Genomic DNA, 22,237 nt, shown 5'->3' on the forward strand with positions numbered 1-22,237 from the left:
ACAACTCTGCCAATGCACATCAATGCTGACCTGCAGCATGCCTGCTCTTCCAGCCTGGGCCACCCACACAGATCTGCCTGGGCACATCAATTCTGACCTGTAGTAACTGCTATCTCAGTCCTGGGATCACCACACAGGTCTTCAGTCCTGATCCGCAACCCTCCTGCTGTTCCAGTCCTGGGCCACTTCCAGAAATAGACTTTCAGTGGTTCAGTGGTTCTGCGGCACAGACAAACAAACCATGGAATAGGATGAAGCCAGATCTATTTCCATGTGTGACGTAGTCAAAATTGACAGATTTCAGAGTAGCAGCCGTGTTAGTCTGTATTCACAAAAAGAAAAGGCGTACTAGTGGCACCTTAGAGACTAACCAATTTATTTTATGCTCAAATAAATTGGTTAGTCTCTAAGGTGCCACTAGTACTCCTTTTCTTTTGGTCAAAATTTGAAGTTTAACTTTACAGGTGACATATAAGTGCATTGAACCAGCACATGGCCTAACTCCAGGACCTAACCACCACTGTGCCACACTTCTTCTCCCCACCTCTGCAATGGACTCCCACACCCCCCAATCCACACGCAAAAAGCAGTGGAGCAGAGAAACTCGCTCTACACTTCAATCCGCCAACAATCCTCCTCAGTCACTACATGGAGCCTCCCACGATACAGAGCAGTTCCAGAGCCCCTGTCCCATTGTGCTTTGGACCCCCTGGTCCCCCTCCAATACCCTTACCTCCCGCACTGTGCCCCTTCTGCTGAATCAGGACCCTTGTGTTCCACACTCCACTCTATGGAGATCTCTGGTTCTGCACTTCCTTCACTGCGCTGTGCAGCTCCTATCCCCAGCCTTCACTCAGCCAGCACCCCCACTTTCCCTTGCTCTAGCAAGCCCTCTACTACTCCCTTGCCCATGGTTTCTCCATTGCGTTAATCCCCTTAGATCCCAGATACAAGGGGAAAATAGAGATGGGGTGACAACAGGAAAGGGGGTAGTTGTGCAACAAGTAGGGAGCAGCAGAGAGCCATCATAAGAACATAAGAATGGCCATACGGATCAGACCAAAGGTCCATCCAGCCCAGTATCCTGTCTGCCGACAGTGGCCAAAGCCAGGTGCCCCAGAGGGAGTGAACCTAACAGGTAATGATCTAGTGATCTCTCTCCTGCCATCCATCTCCACGCTCTGACAAACAAAGTCTAGGGACACCATTCCTTATCCATCCTGGCAAATAGCCATTAATGGACTTAACCTCCAAGAATTTATCCAGTTCTCTTTTAAACCCTGTTATAGTCCTAGCCTTCACAACCTCCTCAGGCAAGGAGTTCCACAGGTTGACTGTGCGCTGAGTGAAGAAGAACTTCCTTTTATTTGTTTTAAACCTGCTGCCCATTAATTTCATTTGGTGGCCCCTAGTTCTTATATTATGGGAACTAGTAAATAACTTTTCCTTATTCACTTTCTCTACACCACTCATGATTTTATATACCTCTATCAGATCCCCCCTTAGTCTCCTCTTTTCCAAGCTGAAAAGTGCTAGCCTCTTTAATCTCTCCTCATATGGGACCCATTCCAAACCCCTAATCATTTTAGTTGCCCTTCTCTGAACCTTTTCTAATGCAAGTATTTCTCTTTTGAGATAAGACCACAGCTGTGCACAGTATTCAAGATGTGAGCGTACCATGGATTTATATAAGGGCAATAAGATATTCTCTGTCTTATTCTCTATCCCTTTTTAAATGATTCCTAACATCCCATTTGCTTTTTTGGCTTTTTTTCCCATCAACAAGGGAAGGATGGGGAGGAGAGATACTAGGCAAGGGAGAGAAAGGGGAAGGCACCGGCAGAGGGAGGGAAACCAGGGGGAGGAATAGGGTAGGTGAACCATCTGGGAGCAGGCAAGGGGCCTGTAGAATGAGCAGGGGGAGCTTACTGGGGAACAGGGATGCAGAACCACCAGGGGGCAGGAGGAGAAGTAACTGGGCCCCCACAAAAAACAGAGAGGTGGCAGCCCCAGGAAATGCCAGGAGGAGGAGAGCAAGGAAAGTGGAAGGAGAAACAGCAGGGAGGCTACAAGGGGATGCCATAGTTTGCGGGGAAGGAAGGTCCCTGGGGAGAGGGAAAGCTCCCTCTGAGAGCGCTACCAGCCAGCGGAGCCTAAAGGAATAGAAATAGAAATAGTGCAAAAATTAAATGAGGAGAGAAGAGCAGGAAAGGAGGAGGAAGAGAAAGAACAAAGGGAAGCCAGGCGAGATGGGGAGACAGTGAAGGAAAACGCCTGGGAAAGCGGAGAGATTGCAACTCTCTGGAGTATGGAGAGAGAGAAGACACCGTGTTTCCATGGGGGGAGGGGTGCATGCACACAAGCAACGAGGATGAAGCTGAGAAGCAGATTGAAAGGGCCAGGAGGCGTGGAGGGGGAAGGGAGACCCAGACAAAAGGGTACATTTTTTTTATTTTAAAAAGATAAAAGGAAGAGATTTCGGAGGGGTTTTGTATTGATATTGTTTTTTGTCCGTTTGCAAAAAGTCTGGTGTTGGGGAAACCAAACGCATCTGTGCTCCGTGCCAATAACCCCAAAGAACAAGTGGCAACAGAGACCCAAGAAGGAGGATGCAGGTTGGAGACGTGTGTAGACGTGACCATTCCCGGGGCCCTGTGTCTATAGGGTAGAATTCAACCCCAATAACATCACCGGCCCAAGCACGAAATACTTGAGTAAGGACCCGATTCTGCCACTGTTCTCCCGTTGCTTCCAGGAGTATGGTACTCTGGAGAGTGGCAGCCCCAGGCTCTTGGTGGGCCAATGGGAAAGGCTGGGATGGCGAATGGAGAAGGCCAAGGTTGTGGTCATGGCGAGCTGGAATGAGCGATGCACTGAGTGGGAAATAGTGAGTGTTGCCGATTAAACGCTAGAAGGATTTGTTGGCTTGACGTAGTTGGGATTGTAAAGGATCCTTGACTGGTAGGCGGGGAGGTCCTGGGGCTGGTGCCTTGTTCAGCTGGCAAATTAGGGACAGGTGCCGGGCGTGGTGGATCCTTCTCTGGGGCCAGGCGAGCAGGAGAACGGCTCCAGTGTGAGCTGGGAGCACTGTTGAGTGCTTTCCTGCTCCTCTCGGGAAGGTGCTACGGCAAGTGATTCCTTTTAACTCTAATTAGGTGTGAGTGCTGGAGAGTCGCCTTACCCTGCTCAACATAAGAGGGAAGCTACAACGGCCTATTTTAGGGACCTCGTGAGGCGGTGGGGAGGAAAGTTTGGAAACCCTGAGTCCAGGGAGGCTTTGCTCGCTAACGGGCGGGGGAGGGGGCGGGGGCGGGGGCGGGGGCGGGGGGGGACATAGTGATGGTACAAGTGAGACTGGGGACCCACTCTGGAGCTTGTATTCCAGCCTCGTGTTGAACAGGTCCCTGGCAGCTGTTATCGGAGATGCTGGTGCCAAGGGAAACCTCTTTGTGTTGAGGGTCTTCACATTGAGCAGCATCCTGGCACAAGGTGTCGGGAAGCTTTTGGTTTCAAGCTGGTTTGTGGGGCTCCCTGCATCATACAGCTGCAATGGGATTATAGGGAGAGGGACTTGAGAGTCAGCATCTCCCTGATCCACCTGCTTCCCCCCGCTAGCGACGGACCCTTCCCCCTGGTTCCCCTAGTGAGTCCGCCCCAAGCTCCCCAGCCTGGCGCTGAGCTGTGAGTCACACACCTAGCCTCGCCAAGACAGCAACTGCCCCGCGCTGTACCGGTCCCATCAGTCCCCTCGGGTTTTTGCTGCACCACTATACCAAGGGGGCCTGTGCTGCGCCCCTGCGGAGCCCCCCAGCTCCCCACCAGGACCGTCTCCAGAGCTGTGGAACTTCTCATCCCGCTAGCTGCCCCTATGCCTCCCCTCCAGACACTCCTCGCCCTGCCGCCAGTCCTAGCACGCCTCCTGCAGCGCCCCGAGCACCCAGAGCTTACCCCCTGCCACCAGGAGATACTGACTGCCCATCCCGCTCTCGCTCCCCAGTGCTCCACCGGGACTTCCCGGGCCTCCCACTGGACCACCACTGAGCACATACACAGCCCCCGCCCCGTCCCCACTGACCCTTCCAGCCGCCACCGCTAGCCTCCCAGGCCTCCCCACTGCTCCGTCGGGAACCTCCCTCTGTGCCGCATTACTTCACACCCCGCCCCGTCACCGACCCCCCCTCCGGTCCCACCCCACCTTTGGTATCCCACATACCCCCTCCCCTCCTGCTCTGGACCCAGAGCACCACCACACCCCTGAATCCCCTCACTGATCCCGCCCAGCTCCTTCACAGCCGGGCGGCCTGGTTTGTACTTGGGTTGGCTGGTGGGAGGGGAGCACCGAGCGTGGGAGCTGGGGATCTGATAATTTCATAGAGACAGCAGACATCTCCCGTCCCGATTATTCAGCACAAAGCCTGAGCAACAGACAAAGGGGGGAAGCGCTCACACCGAGCTGCGTTTTGTAAAACATCACCGCAGAAATAAATCTCCTCTGAGATCTGCGCGTCTCCCAATCCCTTAAATCGATTAACGGATTATCCCCTTTAATCAAGTCATCTGGAAGGATCTGCCACTAGGGGGCTTCCCGTGACTACACAATATCCCCTAATTAAAGCCTGGAGAAGTCGCTGGCAGTTTCCATCCTTCTCAACTAGGAAGAGGATAAGCGAGTAGTTTCCTGGCCAATAAAAGCCGGTACCATGTATGGAGGTTTCTAAAGAAAATGTTTAAGTGAGCGCCGGATAATCCAATGGAGAAATCTTAATTGGGTGCCTCAGGGAGAAAAACAGGACGTGTTTCAAATAAAATGAGTTCTATTGGGAATCGCCATCACAGCTGGGCTTGCTGCTCACATTTAGGGGGATCAGAAATGTGGCCCGGGTGTGAGAAGCCCTCTCGTTACGCGGACCCCTGCCCCAGACATCCCCAACCCGGCTGCCCTCCCTTTCGGGAGGGGCGGCTGAGACACCTCAGCAAAAGATGCAAATGTGGAGGTTTAAGGGCGAAATTAACAAGCAGAAAGTTGGCCTCAACCTCCCACCGGCAGGCGCTGGCTGGAGCCTCAGCCCGCACTGCAGGTGTGTGCCCTGCTGAAGAAAGGTGAATGTAAAATCTGTGGAACGGCCAGCCACACGGAGCCCCCTTCGGGCGCTTTCCGCCATCTCTGCTCTCACAGCGGGGGACTCCGCTGGATTAGGGACTCTTTGGAAATCCTGCAGGCTCGAAGTGGGCAGGGTGTTGGGGAAGCAGAAGGGGGGCCTTTCTCCATGTCTCTGGGCTGATGGAATCAGCCTTGAGCCGGCTGTCTGGGATGTAATCCCCTTCTCTGGTAATTAAAAAACTCAGCATTACAAGGAAAACGGTGTGCAGTAAAATGTAATCAATTCTGTGGGAGCTTAACCATCTGTTAAAGGTTAAATCCATGCATAGAGGCTGATGTCAGGATATTTATACGGAGGATTTGGTTTTCGGTGTGTTTCGGGCTTTTTAATCTACCACTAGGATGAAGAAAACATCTGTGGGAAAATATTACTAGCCTCATATCCATCTGCTCAGGGCTCGAGACGCTGTCGCCCAGTAACATAAACTTCCTCTCTCCGGGCCGAGAGGCGAAGGCCAGACAATGGGTCCCCGCGGGGGTGGGCCCTAGTGGGCGGTGTGTTCAGATTTAATGGGAGTCGTGTTCTTTCCGTTCAAACAGGTTTTTTCTTTGTAATAAAGTCGCTGGGGCGGAATCCGTCTCCGTCAGGCAGTTCCGTGCCACGCTGGGAAGATACCTGACCTTTTCCTGTATGGAAATGATTGCAATCTCCCGGGCATTAGCATGAACACATCGCGCTCTCTCCTCCCTCCCTGCCTCTCTCCCTCCCTTCGCCCTGGTCAGCAAAGGGTTAACCATTCCGGCAGTAATTACAGCTCTGGCTTTCGACTCCTCTGTCCACCAATGCGGTGCTGAAATGCGAGGCGGGTCCTCCCTCCGCTGCTCAGTCTCTGAGCCCGAAAGTAGTTGGAAGTCCAAGTGTTGGACAAACGCAAGTGGGGGAGCGGCAAAGCAGCAACGGCGGCGCTCTCAGATCCAGGCGAGCCACCGCACCCTTCGCTTCCGACGCCTTCTGCCCCGGGAGACAGCGCAGGCTCCCGCTGGATGGCACGGGTGGTCTTGGGTGAGTCTTATCCCTGGAGGCGCTGCCGGAGCAGGGGCCCCGGCGCTATGGGGGCTGGAGTCTGGGGCAGCGGCTGGACTTGGAGCCGGCAGATGCTGCTGCTCCTGGTGACTTCTTGCCTGGAGCCGGCGGCCGGCCAGCTGCGCTACTCGGTACCCGAGGAGCTGGAGCACGGCGCCTTCGTGGCTAACATCGCCGAGGACCTGGGTCTGGACGTGTCCAAGCTGTCGACGCGGCGGTTCCGCATCGTGTCCCGGGCCAGCACCAAGCAGCATCTGGAGGTGAACTTGGAGAACGGGATCCTCTTCGTCAACGAGAAGATCGACCGCGAGGAGGTGTGCGAGGCCGGCGGGGTCTGCCTGCTGCACCTGCAGCTGGTGATCGAGAGCCCGCTGGCGCTGTACCGCGTGGAGGTGGAGGTGCTGGACATCAACGACAACGCGCCCAGCTTCCCCTGGCCGGAATACGTGCTGGAGGTGACCGAGTCGGCGCTGCCCGGCGCCCGCTTCCCGCTGGAGAGCGCGCAGGACCCGGACGTGGGCACCAACTCCCTGCGCACCTACCAGCTCAGCTCCAACGGCTTCTTCTCGCTCGAGGTGCAGACCCGCAGCGACGGCAGCAAGTTCGCCGAGCTGGTGCTGGAGCGAGCCCTGGATCGCGAGAAGCAGCGCAGCCACCGCCTGCTGCTCACAGCCCTGGACGGCGGCCTCCCGGAGAGGTCGGGCACCGCCGGAATCCTCGTCACCGTGCTGGACGCCAACGACAACGTGCCGGCCTTCGACCAGCCCTCGTACGGGGTGAGCCTGCCCGAGGACGCGCCGCCAGGCACGCTGGTCATCAAGCTCAACGCCACGGACCTGGACGAGGGCACGAACGGCGAGATCGAGTACTCCTTCAGCGGCCATGCGCCGCCCCGGGTGCGCCAGCTCTTCAGCGTGGAGCCGCGCAGCGGCCAGGTGCGCCTGGCCGGCCCGCTGGACTACGAGCGGGCGCGCCTGCAGGAGCTCTACGTGCAGGCCAAGGACCGCGGCCCCTCGGCGGTGGCCGTGCACTGCCGGGTGCTGGTGCACCTGCTCGATGTCAACGATAACGCGCCGGAGGTGAGCCTCACCTCGGTTTCCACGCCGGTGCTGGAGGACGCGCCGCCGGGCACCGTGATCGCCGTGATCAGCGTGCTGGACCGGGACTCCGGGGACAACGGGCAGGTGAGCTGCGAGATCCCCCGCAACGTGCCCTTCCAGCTCCAGGCCGCCTTCCGCAACTACTACACGCTGGTCACCACCGCGGCGCTGGACCGCGAGGCCGTGCCCGAGTACAACCTCAGCATCACGGCACGGGACATGGGCTCGCCAGCGCTGCTCACCAGGAAGACCCTGACCGTCCAGGTGTCGGACATCAACGACAACGCGCCCCGCTTCCTGCAGCCCTCCTACAACGTCTATGTGCTGGAGAACAACGCCCCGGGCGCCTCCATCTGCTCTGTCAGCGCTGTGGACCCCGACTGCCGGCAGAACGCCTATCTGTCCTACTCCATCGCCGAGGGGCACATCCAGGGCATGCCCGTGGCCACCTATGTCTCCATCAACTCGGACAGCGGGCACATGTACGCGCTGCGCTCTCTGGACTACGAGCAGATCCGCAACTTCCAGGTGCAGGTGCAGGCGCAGGACGCGGGCTTCCCCCCGCTCAGCAGCAATGTCACCGTCAACGTCTTCATCCTGGACCAGAATGACAACGCGCCGGTCATCGTCTCGCCCGTGCCCCGCAACGGCTCGCTTGCCACAGAGGTGGTGCCCCGCTCAGCCGACCCCGGCTACGTGGTGGGAAAGGTGTCAGCCGTAGACGCGGACTCTGGGCAGAATTCCAGGCTCTCCTACCAGATCCTGCAGGCCACTGACCCCAGCCTCTTCAGCGTGGCCCTGTACACGGGCGAGCTCCGCACCATCCGAGCCTTCCTGGACAAAGATGCCACCAGGCAGCGCTTGGTCATCCAGGTGCGGGACAACGGGCAGCCGCCGCTCTCCGCCTCTATATCCCTGCTGCTGTCCGTGGTGGAGAGCATGCCCGAGACCCTGTCCGATTTCAACGAGCTCTCCCTGAACCCCGAACTCTCCTCCTCCACCCTCACCCTCTACCTCATCGTCTCACTGGGCTCCGTGTCTTTCACCTTTCTGGTGGCCATCATCATCCTCACGGCCATCAAGTGCCACAAGGACCGGCACTCCCTGCATGGCTATGGCTGCTCCCTCCCCGCCTGCTGCTGCGTGAGGGCCAGGGCCTCTGCCAAGGTCTTCAAAAATTCCAACATCAAGCCCCAGCTCTCCTCGGGCAACAAAGTGCCCACCAACTGCCTGGACGTGGCAGGCAGCGGCCCTCCAGGCTACTGCTACAAAGTCTGCCTGACCCCGGAGTCCGCCAAGAGCGACTTCATGTTTCTAAAGCCCTACAGCCCGAGTCCCCCGAGGAACAACGAGAAAGCCGCCGAGGACTTACCAGGGCCGGGCAGGAAGGCCCGAGAGGCCAATAACACCGTCAGTGCCGCCAGCCAGGTAACCCCGCGCTGCAGTGCAGGCGGTGGGGCTCAGTGAGGCGCACGGGGAGACAGTGCCATGAGAAACCCCTTCAAGAGTTAGCCCGGCTTTCCCCCTTCTTCTCTCCCTCCCCCGCCCCCTGGAAACGCATCTGAGCGGGGAGAAATCCTTTCATTCAGGCACAACTTTTTAAAGATAATTACCGGACCCTTTGATCAAGTGGCAGTGTCAGAATTAGTACCCGTCAGACAGCAGGGAATTCTCCAGCACGCTCCTTACTCATTCCAGTTAATGATTTGGGGAACGTCAGGCTCATTTTAAATTAGGGGAAGTAGCAGAAAGCGCTCAGAAGCAGCAGCCCAGCTCCTATTAAGACTGAAATAGGGACCGTGCCCAGAAAGCCAAGGGCTGTCTCAGGAGATAACTGTCTTTTGAGGGCTCTCGCTTAGCCTCCGATCGCGGCTGCACTGCCCCGTAGCCTTCCTTCAAGAGAGCCAGACCTTACACCGGGGCAGCAAAGCAAGCGGTGGTTTAAGCCTCTTGAAATTTTACTGTCTATTCCGTATTTCCCCTCCGCACATATTACAGGCGGCACGAATTACTCAGGCGCTCGAGTGGCCCATGGGGCTTTTCAGCTCCTTTGTCTCAACAAGAAATTCAGGCAGATACACCCGGCTCAAGCAGATTCAGATGCAGTCGCTGCCCAGTGCTGCATCAGTACCCGCACCCAGTGCTTTCCTACTAGTGATGATCCTTTTCGGGTTTTATTATTATTTATAAATCGCCCTAAGTGGCTTTGTTGGAGGGCGGGGGAGGTTTCATGTGGTGATTAAAATCCTTCCCAAACTAACGAAGGGAGCGAAGGATGTCATGCTGCAGGATTGCCTCTCCAGTCCTTACACTTGAGACCTGGTATCTTGTTTGGTTCTTTCAGGGGCATCTCCTTGCCTTTGTAACTGAGATACTTCGCCATTACCCCATTTCCTAAGGACACCACTTTTCTCCTGGCATCTCTTAAAATTAATGCTGAAATATTAGCTGGAATGCTGAAGAGGAAGAGCACTTTGCAGAAGACAAATGCCTGACATTTCAGTGAACTGATCACTAGATGGTGCAAAAGCCCAGACTCTGCGCTCGGAGAGAAAAAAAGATTTAAAGAGATTTTTATGTCAACTTTCGTTAGGTATTTAAATGAATAACGTCTAATTGTTTAGATGAAATACTCTTTCAATAACGCGATTACTGGGGATGGATGGGGATGAGAAGTCTAATCCACTTACAAACATTTTACTTTAACAAAATATCCCTTTTTAAAATAAGCACAAGACATTCTGTAGACAGGTTTTCTTTTTACATTTTCCCTTGGATCATTGGACACAGTTGTCTAATATGTTAATGCGATTTTCCTCCAGTCAGTTACAAACTCCCTCTAGTGACATTCCGCACACAGCTGATTTCCACGCCTTTCCGCCTCAGGCGGGTGTAGGGAGATAGCAGACTAAGCCACCTCAATCGAAACTAACTAACTAATAATAATGAAAAATGTTTACAAATATTAAGAGAAAAAAATCTGTAATGAAAGAATGGATCCAGATTTACAGACTGGGGTTGGGAATTAAGGTGTGAAAACTGGGATGGGGGCAAGAGGGAGAAGAAAGGAAGTGTGATCTAGTGGGGGGAGACAAGTCTGGAAGGCTTCGCTTTCGGCTCTGTCAGAGATTTCCTGTGTCTCTGTGCCTCAGTTTCCCCTCTGTAAAATGGAGATAGTATTACCTCACAGAGGTGCAGTGAGGTTTAATTCTTGGATGTCCGAGGGGCGCTTTGAGAGCTGATGGATGGCTCTGTTAAGGGGCAAAGCAAGTTGTTGTCAAACCTAGGTTACCAAGTGTCAGTAGAACACTAGAGGGCTCAGTTATGTCCGAACAGTTACTTTGGTTACTACCACGGGCTAGTTGGCTTCAGAGGCGCATTGCTTTCGGAACCGAGTAATTGGCCTGATTCTTACCTCACTCCCGCCGCCGTAACTCCACTGGCTTCTTTCTCTTGCCTGTTTTCTGGAGCTAGGGTGGGCGGGGGGCGGAAGGAGATATGTCCGGAGCTCACCCCTAATACATTTCCCACCCCTCATGCTGCCTCCCAAGGCAGGAAAGCCTGGAATTTGGAGGCCCACTAATCTGCCTTTTCAGTTACTGTCACCTCTACGACATTTAAGTTTTTACCCCTAAATCCTCAGAAAAGGCTTCCCTGATTCGGACTCGCTTTTGAACTCACACCTAGTCAATTACCAGGATCAACTGCACCCAGTTGGCTGAGAAATCATTGACAGGACAGGTACTGGAGCCTTCCAACGTCTGACTAAATGACAGCGAGGCAGGCATATTAAATAAACCTGTGGAACAATAGTGAAATAATTGTGTTTTTTTAATGCAAGCCAAATCAGCTGCAGCTTCCATTTCACAATCCAGGGAGTCTGACACTGAGATTAAAAAACCGCTCTGGCTACAGCCAAGTTGGAGTCGGACCGAGAAAACAGAATACAAATGAACCTCTTTGAAAGCCCTGCTTGCTTCTCCATTCGGGTTTGTATCTGATGTTCCATCACCTTCTATCCTTTGAAGGAGACGGATTAGAAGAACAAGCAGATTATTTAGACCGGCAACATATTTACAGAGAGCAACTGAAGTGGGTTAGAGTGCGGGCCAGAGAGGGTTTTCAGTGGATTTCTGGAAGCAGAAGGCTTTTTGCTTCACTGGTGAAACATAAAAGATAAGACAGCTCCCTTTGTTAGTTGTTCTAAACGCAGAAATCATACAAGCAAGCAGCAGCTTTGTTCCTGCGCTTTGGCAGGACAGTAATTAAATATTGTAATCTGAATGAGATCCGAAAGCAGACCAATAACTGGATGCGGAGTGACAGCTTTAGCTTTCAGTGGGAAAGGTAAATATTCCTCCCCCGGAACAAGGAGAATAGGGCAGCATTGCCCTGCCATTTGCCATGTGTCTCTGCCTTGCACTTTTCACTCCCCGCGTAGAGTCAGGTGTATGGGTTCTTGGAGGTGATTTTTTTTTTATCAGAGCTGGAGATTCTGTCGAGTGATCAGTTTCACACCACCCTAGGAGATATACCTAGAAGGCATCTCACTTCTCTTGCTCTAGAGATCATTTCCCACCTCTTTCGCAGTGTAGCTAATTCATCCCCTGACCACATGGAACCTGGACCTTCAGTGGCTTCTCAATTCGCCCGAAAAGCAGGCAGAGTTCATCTAGCTCAGACCAACACAACCTGAGCCAAAAGGATCTAACCTAATTCATTCGATTCCCTTTGCAGTGAGCATTAAGCACTCAACGTTTCTTTGGGGGGAGATGATGGGTATGGCAAATCCATGCGCCCTAAAGATGGAAATTCCATGGGTCTAATGTTGTATATTTCCTGTATTTTGCAGATCAAACAGCCCATTGTGGACTGGCTGCCTACAAAAACCCAGCGATCAGCCCTGAAAAGGTACCAGAATCCAATACTTAGAGGGCATGGGGTAAACTGGGAGGGGCGGTTATTGCTGACCTGAATATGAGTGAAGTCTTCATGGCGTCTTTGTTGTCTCGCTGGTTCTCTTTAGTTCGCAGAGTCTGGAGGACGTAGGGGGAGTCCGCAGAGGAGTCCAGAAAGAGCACGACAGGCTGCGTACCCTGTTCACTCCAGTCTCTGGTTAGTGTTGGGTGGTGCAGAACATCACATGCCTAAAGTCTAACCCGGCAACTCCCAAAATGGCTGGGGGAACCGAACCAGGCTGCCAGTCTAAGGCCATACCTGAGCCTTTCATTCCCCACCGGCGCTGTAGGTGCTTTATCCCTTATCCGAGCCCGGGCTGCTCCAAACCCTAGCCTCCCCCGAGGCCAGTGCACCGCCAGGAATGGGCGTGGGGAGCGGTGGTGGGAGCACTGGGATGTTGGAAACGCATCATGGTCGTGAGAGGAACCTTTCTATGTACCAGCCACAACAGCTGTAGGGAGCAGAACTAGGGATGTAGAGCGGTAGTCCGGCGGCACCGGCCTGCAGCTCAGCCCCTAGAACGGATTAATTTCTTCCTACCCCAGGCTTGTTAAAGGCCGACTGAGAGAGAGAGAGAGTGAGTGTGTGAGAGACTGATCCTCTCTGGTCCCCAGAAGCTTTTCCCGGCGCTAGCTAACGTTTGCTTTCTCCAGAATTCCAGAAGGCACCCAGGGCCTCCAACAGCATTTGGACCCCCAGGTACGGCCCCCTGTATCCGCCGCACATCCCACCTCTGGATTACCAGCACAACGTTTATATACCAGGGACCCCAACCATGCTGGCAAACAAGGAGGGGCCCCACTGCCTGGATCCGGAGGACAAGAACAGCTTCTCCACTTTTGGGAAGAGAAAGAAAATGGCCACCTATTGCGACATAGGCGATAGCATGATTATCAACAATGACTTAAAATAATGGCTGCCGGAGGAGAGCGCCGGGCCAGGGCAGCTCTGTCCGTGTTCCTGGTGAAGCTGAGATGGGGACAGTTGCCTTTTCCAGCCTGCAGCTTTCATAAAGTGTAAGAAGCAGTGGGTCCTTCTGTAGGAAAAGTGCCCTCCTTGCTAATCGGCTGAACCGTGCGATGCATTGCCTGCAGCCTAGGTACCTACTGTTGTAATTTAACCAAGTCCAGTCTCCGGCCTGCAGCTGAACAGAAAGGGAGATGGATTTGCAGCACTTGAACCGAGAGAAGGAATGAAATGGGAGATTGGACGAACGATATTAAGATTCTTCCCATGTCATTCTGCAGGGGTGGTAGCTGGTCTGTGTATTAGTGGGTACATGACCGTTCAGTAGTGGGTGAGAGGATTACAGAAAGGATTTGCCTTGTGTTAAGCACATCCCCATGCCGATTTATTCTGGGGGTCGGAAGTCCGAGTAGCCCTCGGCTATGTCTCGCGCATTTCAAGAAGCCTTTAGCAAGCTCAATTTTGTAACTATTGTAACTTCTTTCCTCGTGCGGCTGTGTGAATGTATCAAGTACACGTGTATGTTTCTGACTGTTTAATGCACTGGAATAGCTGCAAAATGCCATGTTAAAATCAAGAGGGCTGGGAGAGCTACTCGGGTTAAAGCAAACATATATACTACCTGCAGGAGAACTCTCTTTCCATAAATTAAGGAATTATGGAATAATAATTTATTAGACCTGGATCTCAGATCTGTCACAGGGGAGACATGAAGGCAGGGCACAGCATGCTGAAACCAGCCAATTGTTTCTGGCCTCACTGACAGTTAAAACACATAACTAAACAACTGCCAGGTGTTGTAATTTTTGATCCGCTCATCTGAAACGCAAATCTCATCTGGTAAGGCTGGTTTTTATTATTAAAATTATAACTGAAAGTTTCCAGGATCTTAAAGAGTTCTTAAAGAGAGAGTTTATGGGAAAGTCTCGAGTTCCCAGGCGTGGAAGGGACCCACACTTCCTCCTCTTTGTGGTCTGTGATGTGGAAGGGGGGTGGAGACTGGGTAGCCGGGGGACGCACAGAGTGGGGCTAGATCATCTTTTCTACTTAGCCTCCCTCAGGAATCTCAGGAGTACTGAAGGCAGAGACCCTGGTAATGGTACCGGGGTCTTAATGAAACCAAGTTGCCATGTAGCCGGGGACCCCGCATAGGGGTCAGACATCGTACAGGGGCTCAATCTTCTACGTGGATGGCGTTGGCCTCCTACAAGCCCCTGGAATCCTCTACATTTAGTGGAAGGCTCTGCTGTCCTTTCCACCAATAACAGCTCCCTTGGTGATGACTGTGGGGTGGATCTCAGCGAGATTTCCTTCCCCAGAGCCCACTCTTGTTTTTTTCCTCTATGGGAAGTGTAAAAAATAAGCTCCCCCTTTTGACTAATGAACAGTAGGCTGGGACCCTTCTTTAGATGGGGTGATGATCTCCTGCACACAAGCACATCACTGCTCTAGCTGCCCTGGCAGATCAAAGAGAAGTTTTCACTCCACCCCACGTTGCTTTTTAAGGTATTAAACACACAATCAGGCAGAATCCCAAATCAAAAAACAGGTCTGCCCACCTCCAACAAACTGCTGTGTTAGTTGTACTCATCCTAGAGTCCGAAGAGTATATTTCCTTTGAGAAACTCAAGGGAAGATGATTGTCCATCACCACGGAGACAGTCCAAGCTTGTTCAAATTTGCTACGCAGGTGGGAGTGGGGACACAGCTCAGATCCGGTGATTCTAGTTTTGGTTTGCTTGGGACTAGCCCCCAAGAGCCCAAAGGTCTCTGAATCTGAATCTTCTCTTTGTTGACAGATTTGAACTGACAGACCTATTTAAAATAACGCAGAGGAACAATTTTCCTGGAGAGCTACTCTTGGTCTGTGGGCATGGAAACCGTGTGGAGAAGTGTGCCAGAGTCACAGAAGGAAGATTGCTAGGCTTTTGAATTACAGCTAATTTCGAACAATACATGCAGTGCATCAGAAATTCTCTTTCAACAAGTAGTGTTTGTTTCACAGTGTTTGCTTTATACCAATAAAATTGTATTTTAATAGCTCAGACAGCTCCATGGCTTTTCTGATGGGCAACAAACAGCAGCCACACTGACAACGGTTTCTCTGATGGTTTTGTTTTTCACCTTTCATTGGGCAGAATATTATCATTGCCTCTGAACAGAGACTTGGCCAAAGCTTGCTGGAGATCTTTTAAAGCTCTGTAACTTGCCGCAATTACCATATTGCGAGCTAGCAATATTAAAATGCTTAATCTTGTCTTTTCCACAGAAGAAGTTATATCCCTTGCTTTCCTTTTAAAAATCTCTGCTGTGTGCACTATTGCATTCCTCACCTGTACGGCTTCCTTTCAGCGATGTCTGAAGTATCCTTGTACATACTTCGCCGGACTCTTGGCCCCTTTGAACCACTTCAGTGGTAAATTGGGGGCTATCAAGTTTCCTCCCCCACTCTGAACGCTAGGGTACAGATGTGGGGACCTGCATGAAAACCTCCTAAGCTTATCTTTACCAACTTAGGTCAAAAAGTTCCCTAAGGTACAAAATATTCCACCCTTTGTCCTTGGATTGGCTGCTACCACCACCAAACAAATACTGGTTGCTGGGGAAGAGCTGTTTGGAAACATCTTTCCCCCCAAATACTTCCCAAAACCTTGCACCCCTCTTCCTGGACAAGGTTTGGTAAAAAGCCCCACCAATTTGCCTAGGTGACTACAGACCCAGACCCTTGGATCTTAAGAACAATGAACAATCCTCCCAACACTTGCACCCCCCTTTCCTAGGAAATGTTGGATAAAAAGCCTCACCAATTTGCATAGGTGACCACAGACCCAAACCCTTGGATCTGAGAACAATGAAAAAGCATTCAGTTTTCTTACAAGAAGACTTTTAATAGAAAAAGGAGTAAATAGAAGTAAAGAAATCCCCTCTGTAAAATCAGGATAGTAGATACCTTACAGGGTAATTAGATTCAAAACATAGAGAATCCCTCTAGGCAAAAACTTAAGTTACAAAAAAGATACACAGACAGAAATAGTTATTCTATTCAGCACAATTCTTTTCTCAGCCATTTAAAGAAATCATAATCTAACACATACCTAGCTAGATTACTTACTAAAAGTTCTAGACAACTAAAAGAGTTGTCACTTTGGATGGGCTATCACCAGCAGGAGAGTGAATTTGTGTGGGGGGTGGAGGGTGAGAAAACCTGGATTTGTGCTGGAAATGGCCCACCTGATGATCACTTTAGATAAGCTATTACCAGCAGGACAGTGGGGTGGCAGGAGGTATTGTTTCATATTCTCTGTGTATATATAAAGCCTGCTGCAGTTTCCATGATATGCATCCGATGAAGTGAGCTGTAGCTCACGAAAGCTTATGCTCTAATAAATTGGTTAGTCTCTAAGGTGCCACAAGTCCTCCTTTTCTTTTTGCGAATACAGACTAACACGGCTGCTACTCTGAAACCTAAAAGTTCTAAGACTCCATTCCTGGTCTATCCCCCGCAGAGGCAACATAAAGACAGACCCACAGACCCTTTGTTTCTCTCCCTCCTCCCAGCTTTTGAAAGTATCTTGTCTCCTCATTGGTCATTTTGGTCAGGTGCCAGCGAGGTTACCTTTAGCTTCTTAACCCTTTACAGGTGAGAGGAGTTTTCCTCTGGCCAGGAGGGATTTTAAAGGAGTTTACCCTTCCCTTTATATTTATGACAGGGGCCCTCAAGCTTGTTTCACCAGCTCCCTGAGGATTCCGTCAGCGTTGGGGGAACAAGTAGGTGGACTAGCCATTCTCCTCAACCCCTCTTCTGGCCGTGGGGAGAAAGGAGGCGTGGCTGGAGCAGCTGCAGGTCCTGGAGATCACCAGCTGGCAGAACAACCCCACGAGGCTGTTCTAAGTGGCACAGGTTACTAAGGTATCTCCTTGCCCCTCTCAGGGTTAGGGAGCTGCAAAGGTTGCAGAAAGTCGCATTTGCTCACCTGCCCAGGCGCCGATCCTACAATAAGGGGTCTAGCCCTTTCAGCTGTGCTAGACCCGGGGAAGTCAACCACTCTCAGAGGAAAGCACTTCAGTATCCTTCTGCCTGAAAGCTGCAAGCTAAATATAATGACCTATTAGTTTCCTTTGCGTTGTTTCTACTATTCAGTTAAGCTTTTCCTGAGATACTCGCCACAGCTGGCATCTGGACTAGCAGGAAGACTGGCACCTGTCCCTGGATATGTGCCAAACTCAAGGACGTAGGTGTCTGGAAGCAGATGTGTCAGATTTGCTATGGAAATATCCTCCCCTCTCCAACCTTTCTTTTCTTTCTTTTCTTTCTTTTCTTTCTTTTCTTTCTTTTCTTTCTTTCTTTTCTTTTCTTCTGAAGTTCCCTGGCTAGCTGCAGAGCTTGGGCAGCGTCAGTGCAACTTTCTCAAACACGGAAGTCAGACTGAGGGGGGAGGGAAGGGGAGCGAGGATAATCAGGTACTCTCCTCCCAAGCTCCAACCACAACACACAACCTGGTGGTGAGCCCCAAATGAGAGGACTCCCACAGTTAGACGGGGCAGAGTTTCATCACTTGATCTTCCCGCTTTCTCCCATGATTGATCAGCAATGATTTTTTAACAACGTTGACGTTAAATTGTCATAATTAGGCTTTAGCACTAACGCTTAGTGGAAATGAATTGGGTCAGCCATTGTCTTCTCTGCCGAATCTGCCAGCTGTGGGCTAACCAGTGCCAATTCTACAGCTGGTTTTGGGGATGTAAATGATACTTATCTGTTCGGAAATGGACAGAGATCACCAAGTCACTGATTCATAGGGGCCACTAAACAGTGGCCAGGAGGTAATCTTCCAGGTGAAGCATGATCTTGCAATTAAGGAAAGCAGGCTTCGAACTCCGGAGACCTGACTTCTATCCACATTCCAGCCACATGATCTTAGGTAAAATAATAATAAAAAATCACTCTGTGCTTCAGTGTAAAGTGAGGCTACTGATATGGCCTTATTTCATAAGGGAGCTGTGAGGTTTCAGTCACCTAACATTTATAAAGGGCTTTTGAGATCTTCAAAGAGAAAGTGTTTTAGATGTTTTATTATTAATTGTTTTTGGTCACTATTAATTTTTGCCAGATTCAGAGCAGGTTCTAGAAATGAAATCTTCATATTCAAATTTTACAGTTTGGCATATAATTATGTGGTCATAAAGGGGTGGTTTCGTGGTCTATGAAGAATGTTAAGGAAAAACAAAAACTCCAGGAAGAAGCTACAGTTTTACAACCTCATATGAAATTAGATGGTTTACAGAAACCTGATTGCTGCGGAAAGTAATACAATCAAGAAGCAAGAACTCCATTACATGGACTTAATTCCCTATAAGACTTAGTGGGCATGTGCCAAGTTCAGGGGTGCAATCCAAACCAATGAGGGGTTTTGTCACTGCCTGCCTTGTAATCTCGAGTGCTTCAAAATGCTCTGCTGCTGTAGTGCTCTTGACTGGATGTTTCTAGCCAGCATAAAAACATGCAGTCAGTGTCTGTATATTAAGCCCTGTTTCAGTTTTCTGTTCTCTACAGCCTGCCTACAACACAGCAGCCCCAGCATGGGTACACCTGGCAAGATGACCTGAATGCATCAGAGTCCTGAATTTTCCCAAAACTGTGGTATCTGCAAAGTGGAGCCCTCTCCTGGATCATCAGAGAGATATTAAGGTTCTTTTGTTCCTTATGAAGATACAATGCCGAGCATTACCACATTAACTGGAGTTAACATTCACTTTAAATCAAACACAGTTCTGGCTTGGTTTGATGAAAAGTAAATCAAGTTTATTAACAAAAAGAAGATAGGATTTTAAGTGAGTTCAAGTAGAAGGAGAGTTAGAACTGGTTACAAGCAAATACAAGTGAAAAGCCCTTTCTAGGAGGCTAAGACTTAACAATACAAGCTACAACCTTTGTTCAAGGTAGTTTCTTTACCAATCTACCTCCCAGCAAGATGGCTGACCACCCCCACCCCCCTCAAGCTCTCCCACAAAGTCCAGAGTACTTGGTTCAATTGTCTTCTTAGGTGAAAGATCACTTTTGGTTTTCTGTCCCTCCCTTTTTTTAGTCCTCTGAGACTTTGAAATGGATTCTTCTGGAGGTTACCCCCTAAAGTAAAGTTCATTCAAGCCAGGAGGAAGGTGACAGAAGTTCCACTATGGTTTCTTCCCCTGCTTGTTTGTTAAAATGCAAATCATTCTGTTTCCTGCAATCTCCTTCCCCTCTTGACGTTCCCATGTAATTTACATTCCCCTTGTCTCTTAATCTACCTTGGAAATACCTTCCAAGTGGCAGAACCACATTCCTTTGTCCAGGGTGGAGTTATTTTAGCCAAAGGCATATTGATTTTGAATTGTCCCAATGCTAGGAGTTCTGCATGCTCCCCGGGGGGCAGGTCTGCCTGTTAACCCATACTTCATCTGGCTAGAGAAATTTAAGTCCCAGTATCTCTCTTCCGCATGTATTCTTTACCATTCACCCTGGCAGGTTTAATAAATCCCATGCCCATCTCCAACAGGTCAGAGCTCACAAAATTAATCAGAGGACCTGCGGGTACCTCTTAGGATCCTGTGTTAAATACAGTTGCATTAACTTGGGCTGTACTGTATGTGGACTTAGCTTCTTTCAGTTTAGGGCAGTCCCTCAGGTGTTCAATGGACTCATGGGTGAAACACCTTCTTGAACTGTTTGCAACCATGCCTTAGTGGGTTATAACTGAGAATGCCAAATTCAGGACAAAATGCTGAGAAACAGGGCAAACACAACCCAAAACTGGTGGTTATTCTTTTATAAGATATACGAAACCAGCCACAAAAGTAAACTCTTGTTTCAACACACTGGCTAACAAGAAAACATAAAGGCAGTTTCCTCAGGCAGTCCAGTTCTTATATCACTACCAAAACCAATGGATTCAGAGGTGAGTGGTTCATTACAACCGGTCTCATCAAATAATAGGTTCTTCTGATCGCAAAGGACTAGCCACACACCCAGGTCAATATATAACTTAGATTTTACCCAAAAATCACGCTACTGGTGCCAACCCATTAGTATCTAAAATCTAAAGGTTTATTCATAAAAAGAAAGAAAGAAAGGTGAGAGTTAAAATTGGGTAATGGAATCAATTACATACAGTAATGGCAAGTTCTTGGTTCAGACTTGTAGCAGTGATGGAATAAACTGCTGTCTGAAGTCAAGTCTCTGGAGTACATCCACAGCTGGGATGGGTCATTCAGTCCTTTGTTCAGAGCTTCAGTTTGTAGCAAAGTTCCTCCAGAGATAAGAAGCAGGACTGAAGACAAAATTGAGAAGATGCAGCTGCCTTTTATAGTCTTTTGCCATGCTGCCTGTGCTTCCTTTGTTTCAAACACAAGCTGCTCAGCACATGGCTTGGAAATGTTAGAGTTCTGTCCATGGGCATGTCTCTGCATGCCTTGCTGAGTCGTAAGGTGTATCTGTCTTCTCTCAATGGGTCATTTGTATAGCTGATGATCCTTAATGGGCCATCAAGCAGGCTAGGCATGGCTGATGCAAAACTGTCTGGGGGTGTCACCCACAAGCATAGCACAAGTTTGAAATGCAGACATACATATCTATAACTCATAGTGCAAAGGTGATACGGACATATAAACAAGATTATCATATCTGGCAAATTATAACATTTTTGCAGATATCTTGCATGGCATATCTGGCTGTGACCGGTGTCCCAGGGGGATAGCTATGGTCACTCAATTAGGGTGAACTGCAAAGAATGGGGCAGACAATCCCCATAAAGCTAGTGGATAGTCCAATACCTATAACTTCACATACAAAAATGATACATGCATACAGATAGTATAATCATAACCAGCAAAGCATAACCTTTTCATAGACACATCACTTGACAATCTTTGTACAATATTTGCTGAAAATATATAACAGTGGTTGCAACAATTATCTATATGGTCATATTCTAATCAGATAATGTCACAAACGGTTCCTTGGAAATAGAAGTGTAAAGTGCCTTCTAGAGACTAAGACTCAACAAAACAAGGTACAACCTTTGTTCAAGGTAGTTTCCTTACCAAACTGCCTTTCAACAAGGCAGAAAGTGACACAATCCCTCACTGGTCAGAACTGTACCCCAGAACATGACAGTATATTGTGAATATCTTAAGTATAGGACATTCTACCCTTCCCAATCAACTCTATCAACTCTTATTTTCAACTTCTTTCCCATAATTGTACACTGAATAATGGGGACTGTGATGATGGCAGACCAGGTGCCAGCTCATGCCAAGGTCCTCCTGTTTAAACTGAACACTGACAACTACATAGCTGGAATCAGTCTGACTCATCTCAGCGTTAGTATTGTTAAAATAGGTATTAGAATAATAAGAACGTGTTTAGACTTGATTGAATGTGTGTGAGTTGCTGCATGCATTAATCTCACTTACAACCTCTGTATCCCATATTGTAAGGTAATATTTCAGCGAGTGCATTGTGAGCCTCTGTGACTGTGTAAATCACCAGACAGGAAGGAGACATTAAGTAGTGTGAAGTGTTGGTCTCCAACAGAAGGTGTTATGTCCTGCCCAACAGGAAAGGTCTATCAAATGGACTATTGTGGGATAATAAAGAGGACAAAGTCATTTGTTGTCTCCCTCCCCGCAAAGATGAGTCATGCAAGTGGATTCATTTAATCAGCTGAGCTTGCAGCTCAGAGCACAAGGAAGGATGGTGATAAAAATAAGCAGCAACTGTATTTCTGTGCTGCTTGGACTCTGTGGGACAAGGTTTGTAGGCATAAGCAAGAGATCCCCTGGGATAGCCTGGGTTATCCCTAAAGGACATATAGAGCTTGCTGATTATAGATGCTTCTGTTACTTGTTGAAACTTAAGATTGTAACTAATTTGTGCATATATTATTTACATGCTTTAGCCTTGTGCATAAATTTCATTTATGTTTCCTACTTAATAAATCCTTATATAGTTTATTATAGGATTGGGTACAAGAATTCTCTTTGTTGTAA

At 49.7% G+C, this 22,237-nt stretch overlaps 1 protein-coding gene across 2 annotated transcripts; it reads left to right on the plus strand.

The window, feature by feature from the left end:
- The first annotated feature begins 6,256 nt into the window (after positions 1-6,256).
- On the plus strand, positions 6,257-15,211 carry LOC140916525 (protocadherin-10-like). Of its 2 annotated transcripts, XR_012160539.1 has the most exons (5): positions 6,257-8,713; positions 12,138-12,196; positions 12,312-12,400; positions 12,898-13,260; positions 15,010-15,211. XR_012160539.1 is itself a non-coding variant. In XM_073358181.1 (4 exons), exons 1-4 carry the CDS (start codon positions 6,257-6,259, stop codon positions 13,155-13,157), a joined length of 2,865 nt encoding a protein of 954 aa, XP_073214282.1. In that variant the 3' UTR covers positions 13,158-14,194. The 2 variants fall into 2 exon arrangements, 1 of the variants encoding a protein (XP_073214282.1); XM_073358181.1 differs by lacking the exon at positions 15,010-15,211 and having other exon boundaries at positions 12,898-14,194.
- The last annotated feature ends 7,026 nt before the right edge of the window (positions 15,212-22,237 follow it).

This window comes from Lepidochelys kempii, chromosome 8, assembly GCF_965140265.1.
Source record: "Lepidochelys kempii isolate rLepKem1 chromosome 8, rLepKem1.hap2, whole genome shotgun sequence".
NCBI lineage: Eukaryota > Metazoa > Chordata > Testudines > Cheloniidae > Lepidochelys > Lepidochelys kempii.

Excerpts from the sequence above, each read along its gene's own strand:
- LOC140916525 (XM_073358181.1), top strand. The coding sequence starts at position 6,257 with ATGCTGCTGCTCCTGGTGACTTCTTGCCTGGAGCCGGCGGCCGGCCAG. Across the intron at positions 12,197-12,311 it reads CAGCGATCAGCCCTGAAAAG|TTCGCAGAGTCTGGAGGACG; the intron begins GTACCAGAATCC and ends GGTTCTCTTTAG. Across the intron at positions 12,401-12,897 it reads CCTGTTCACTCCAGTCTCTG|AATTCCAGAAGGCACCCAGG; the intron begins GTTAGTGTTGGG and ends TGCTTTCTCCAG.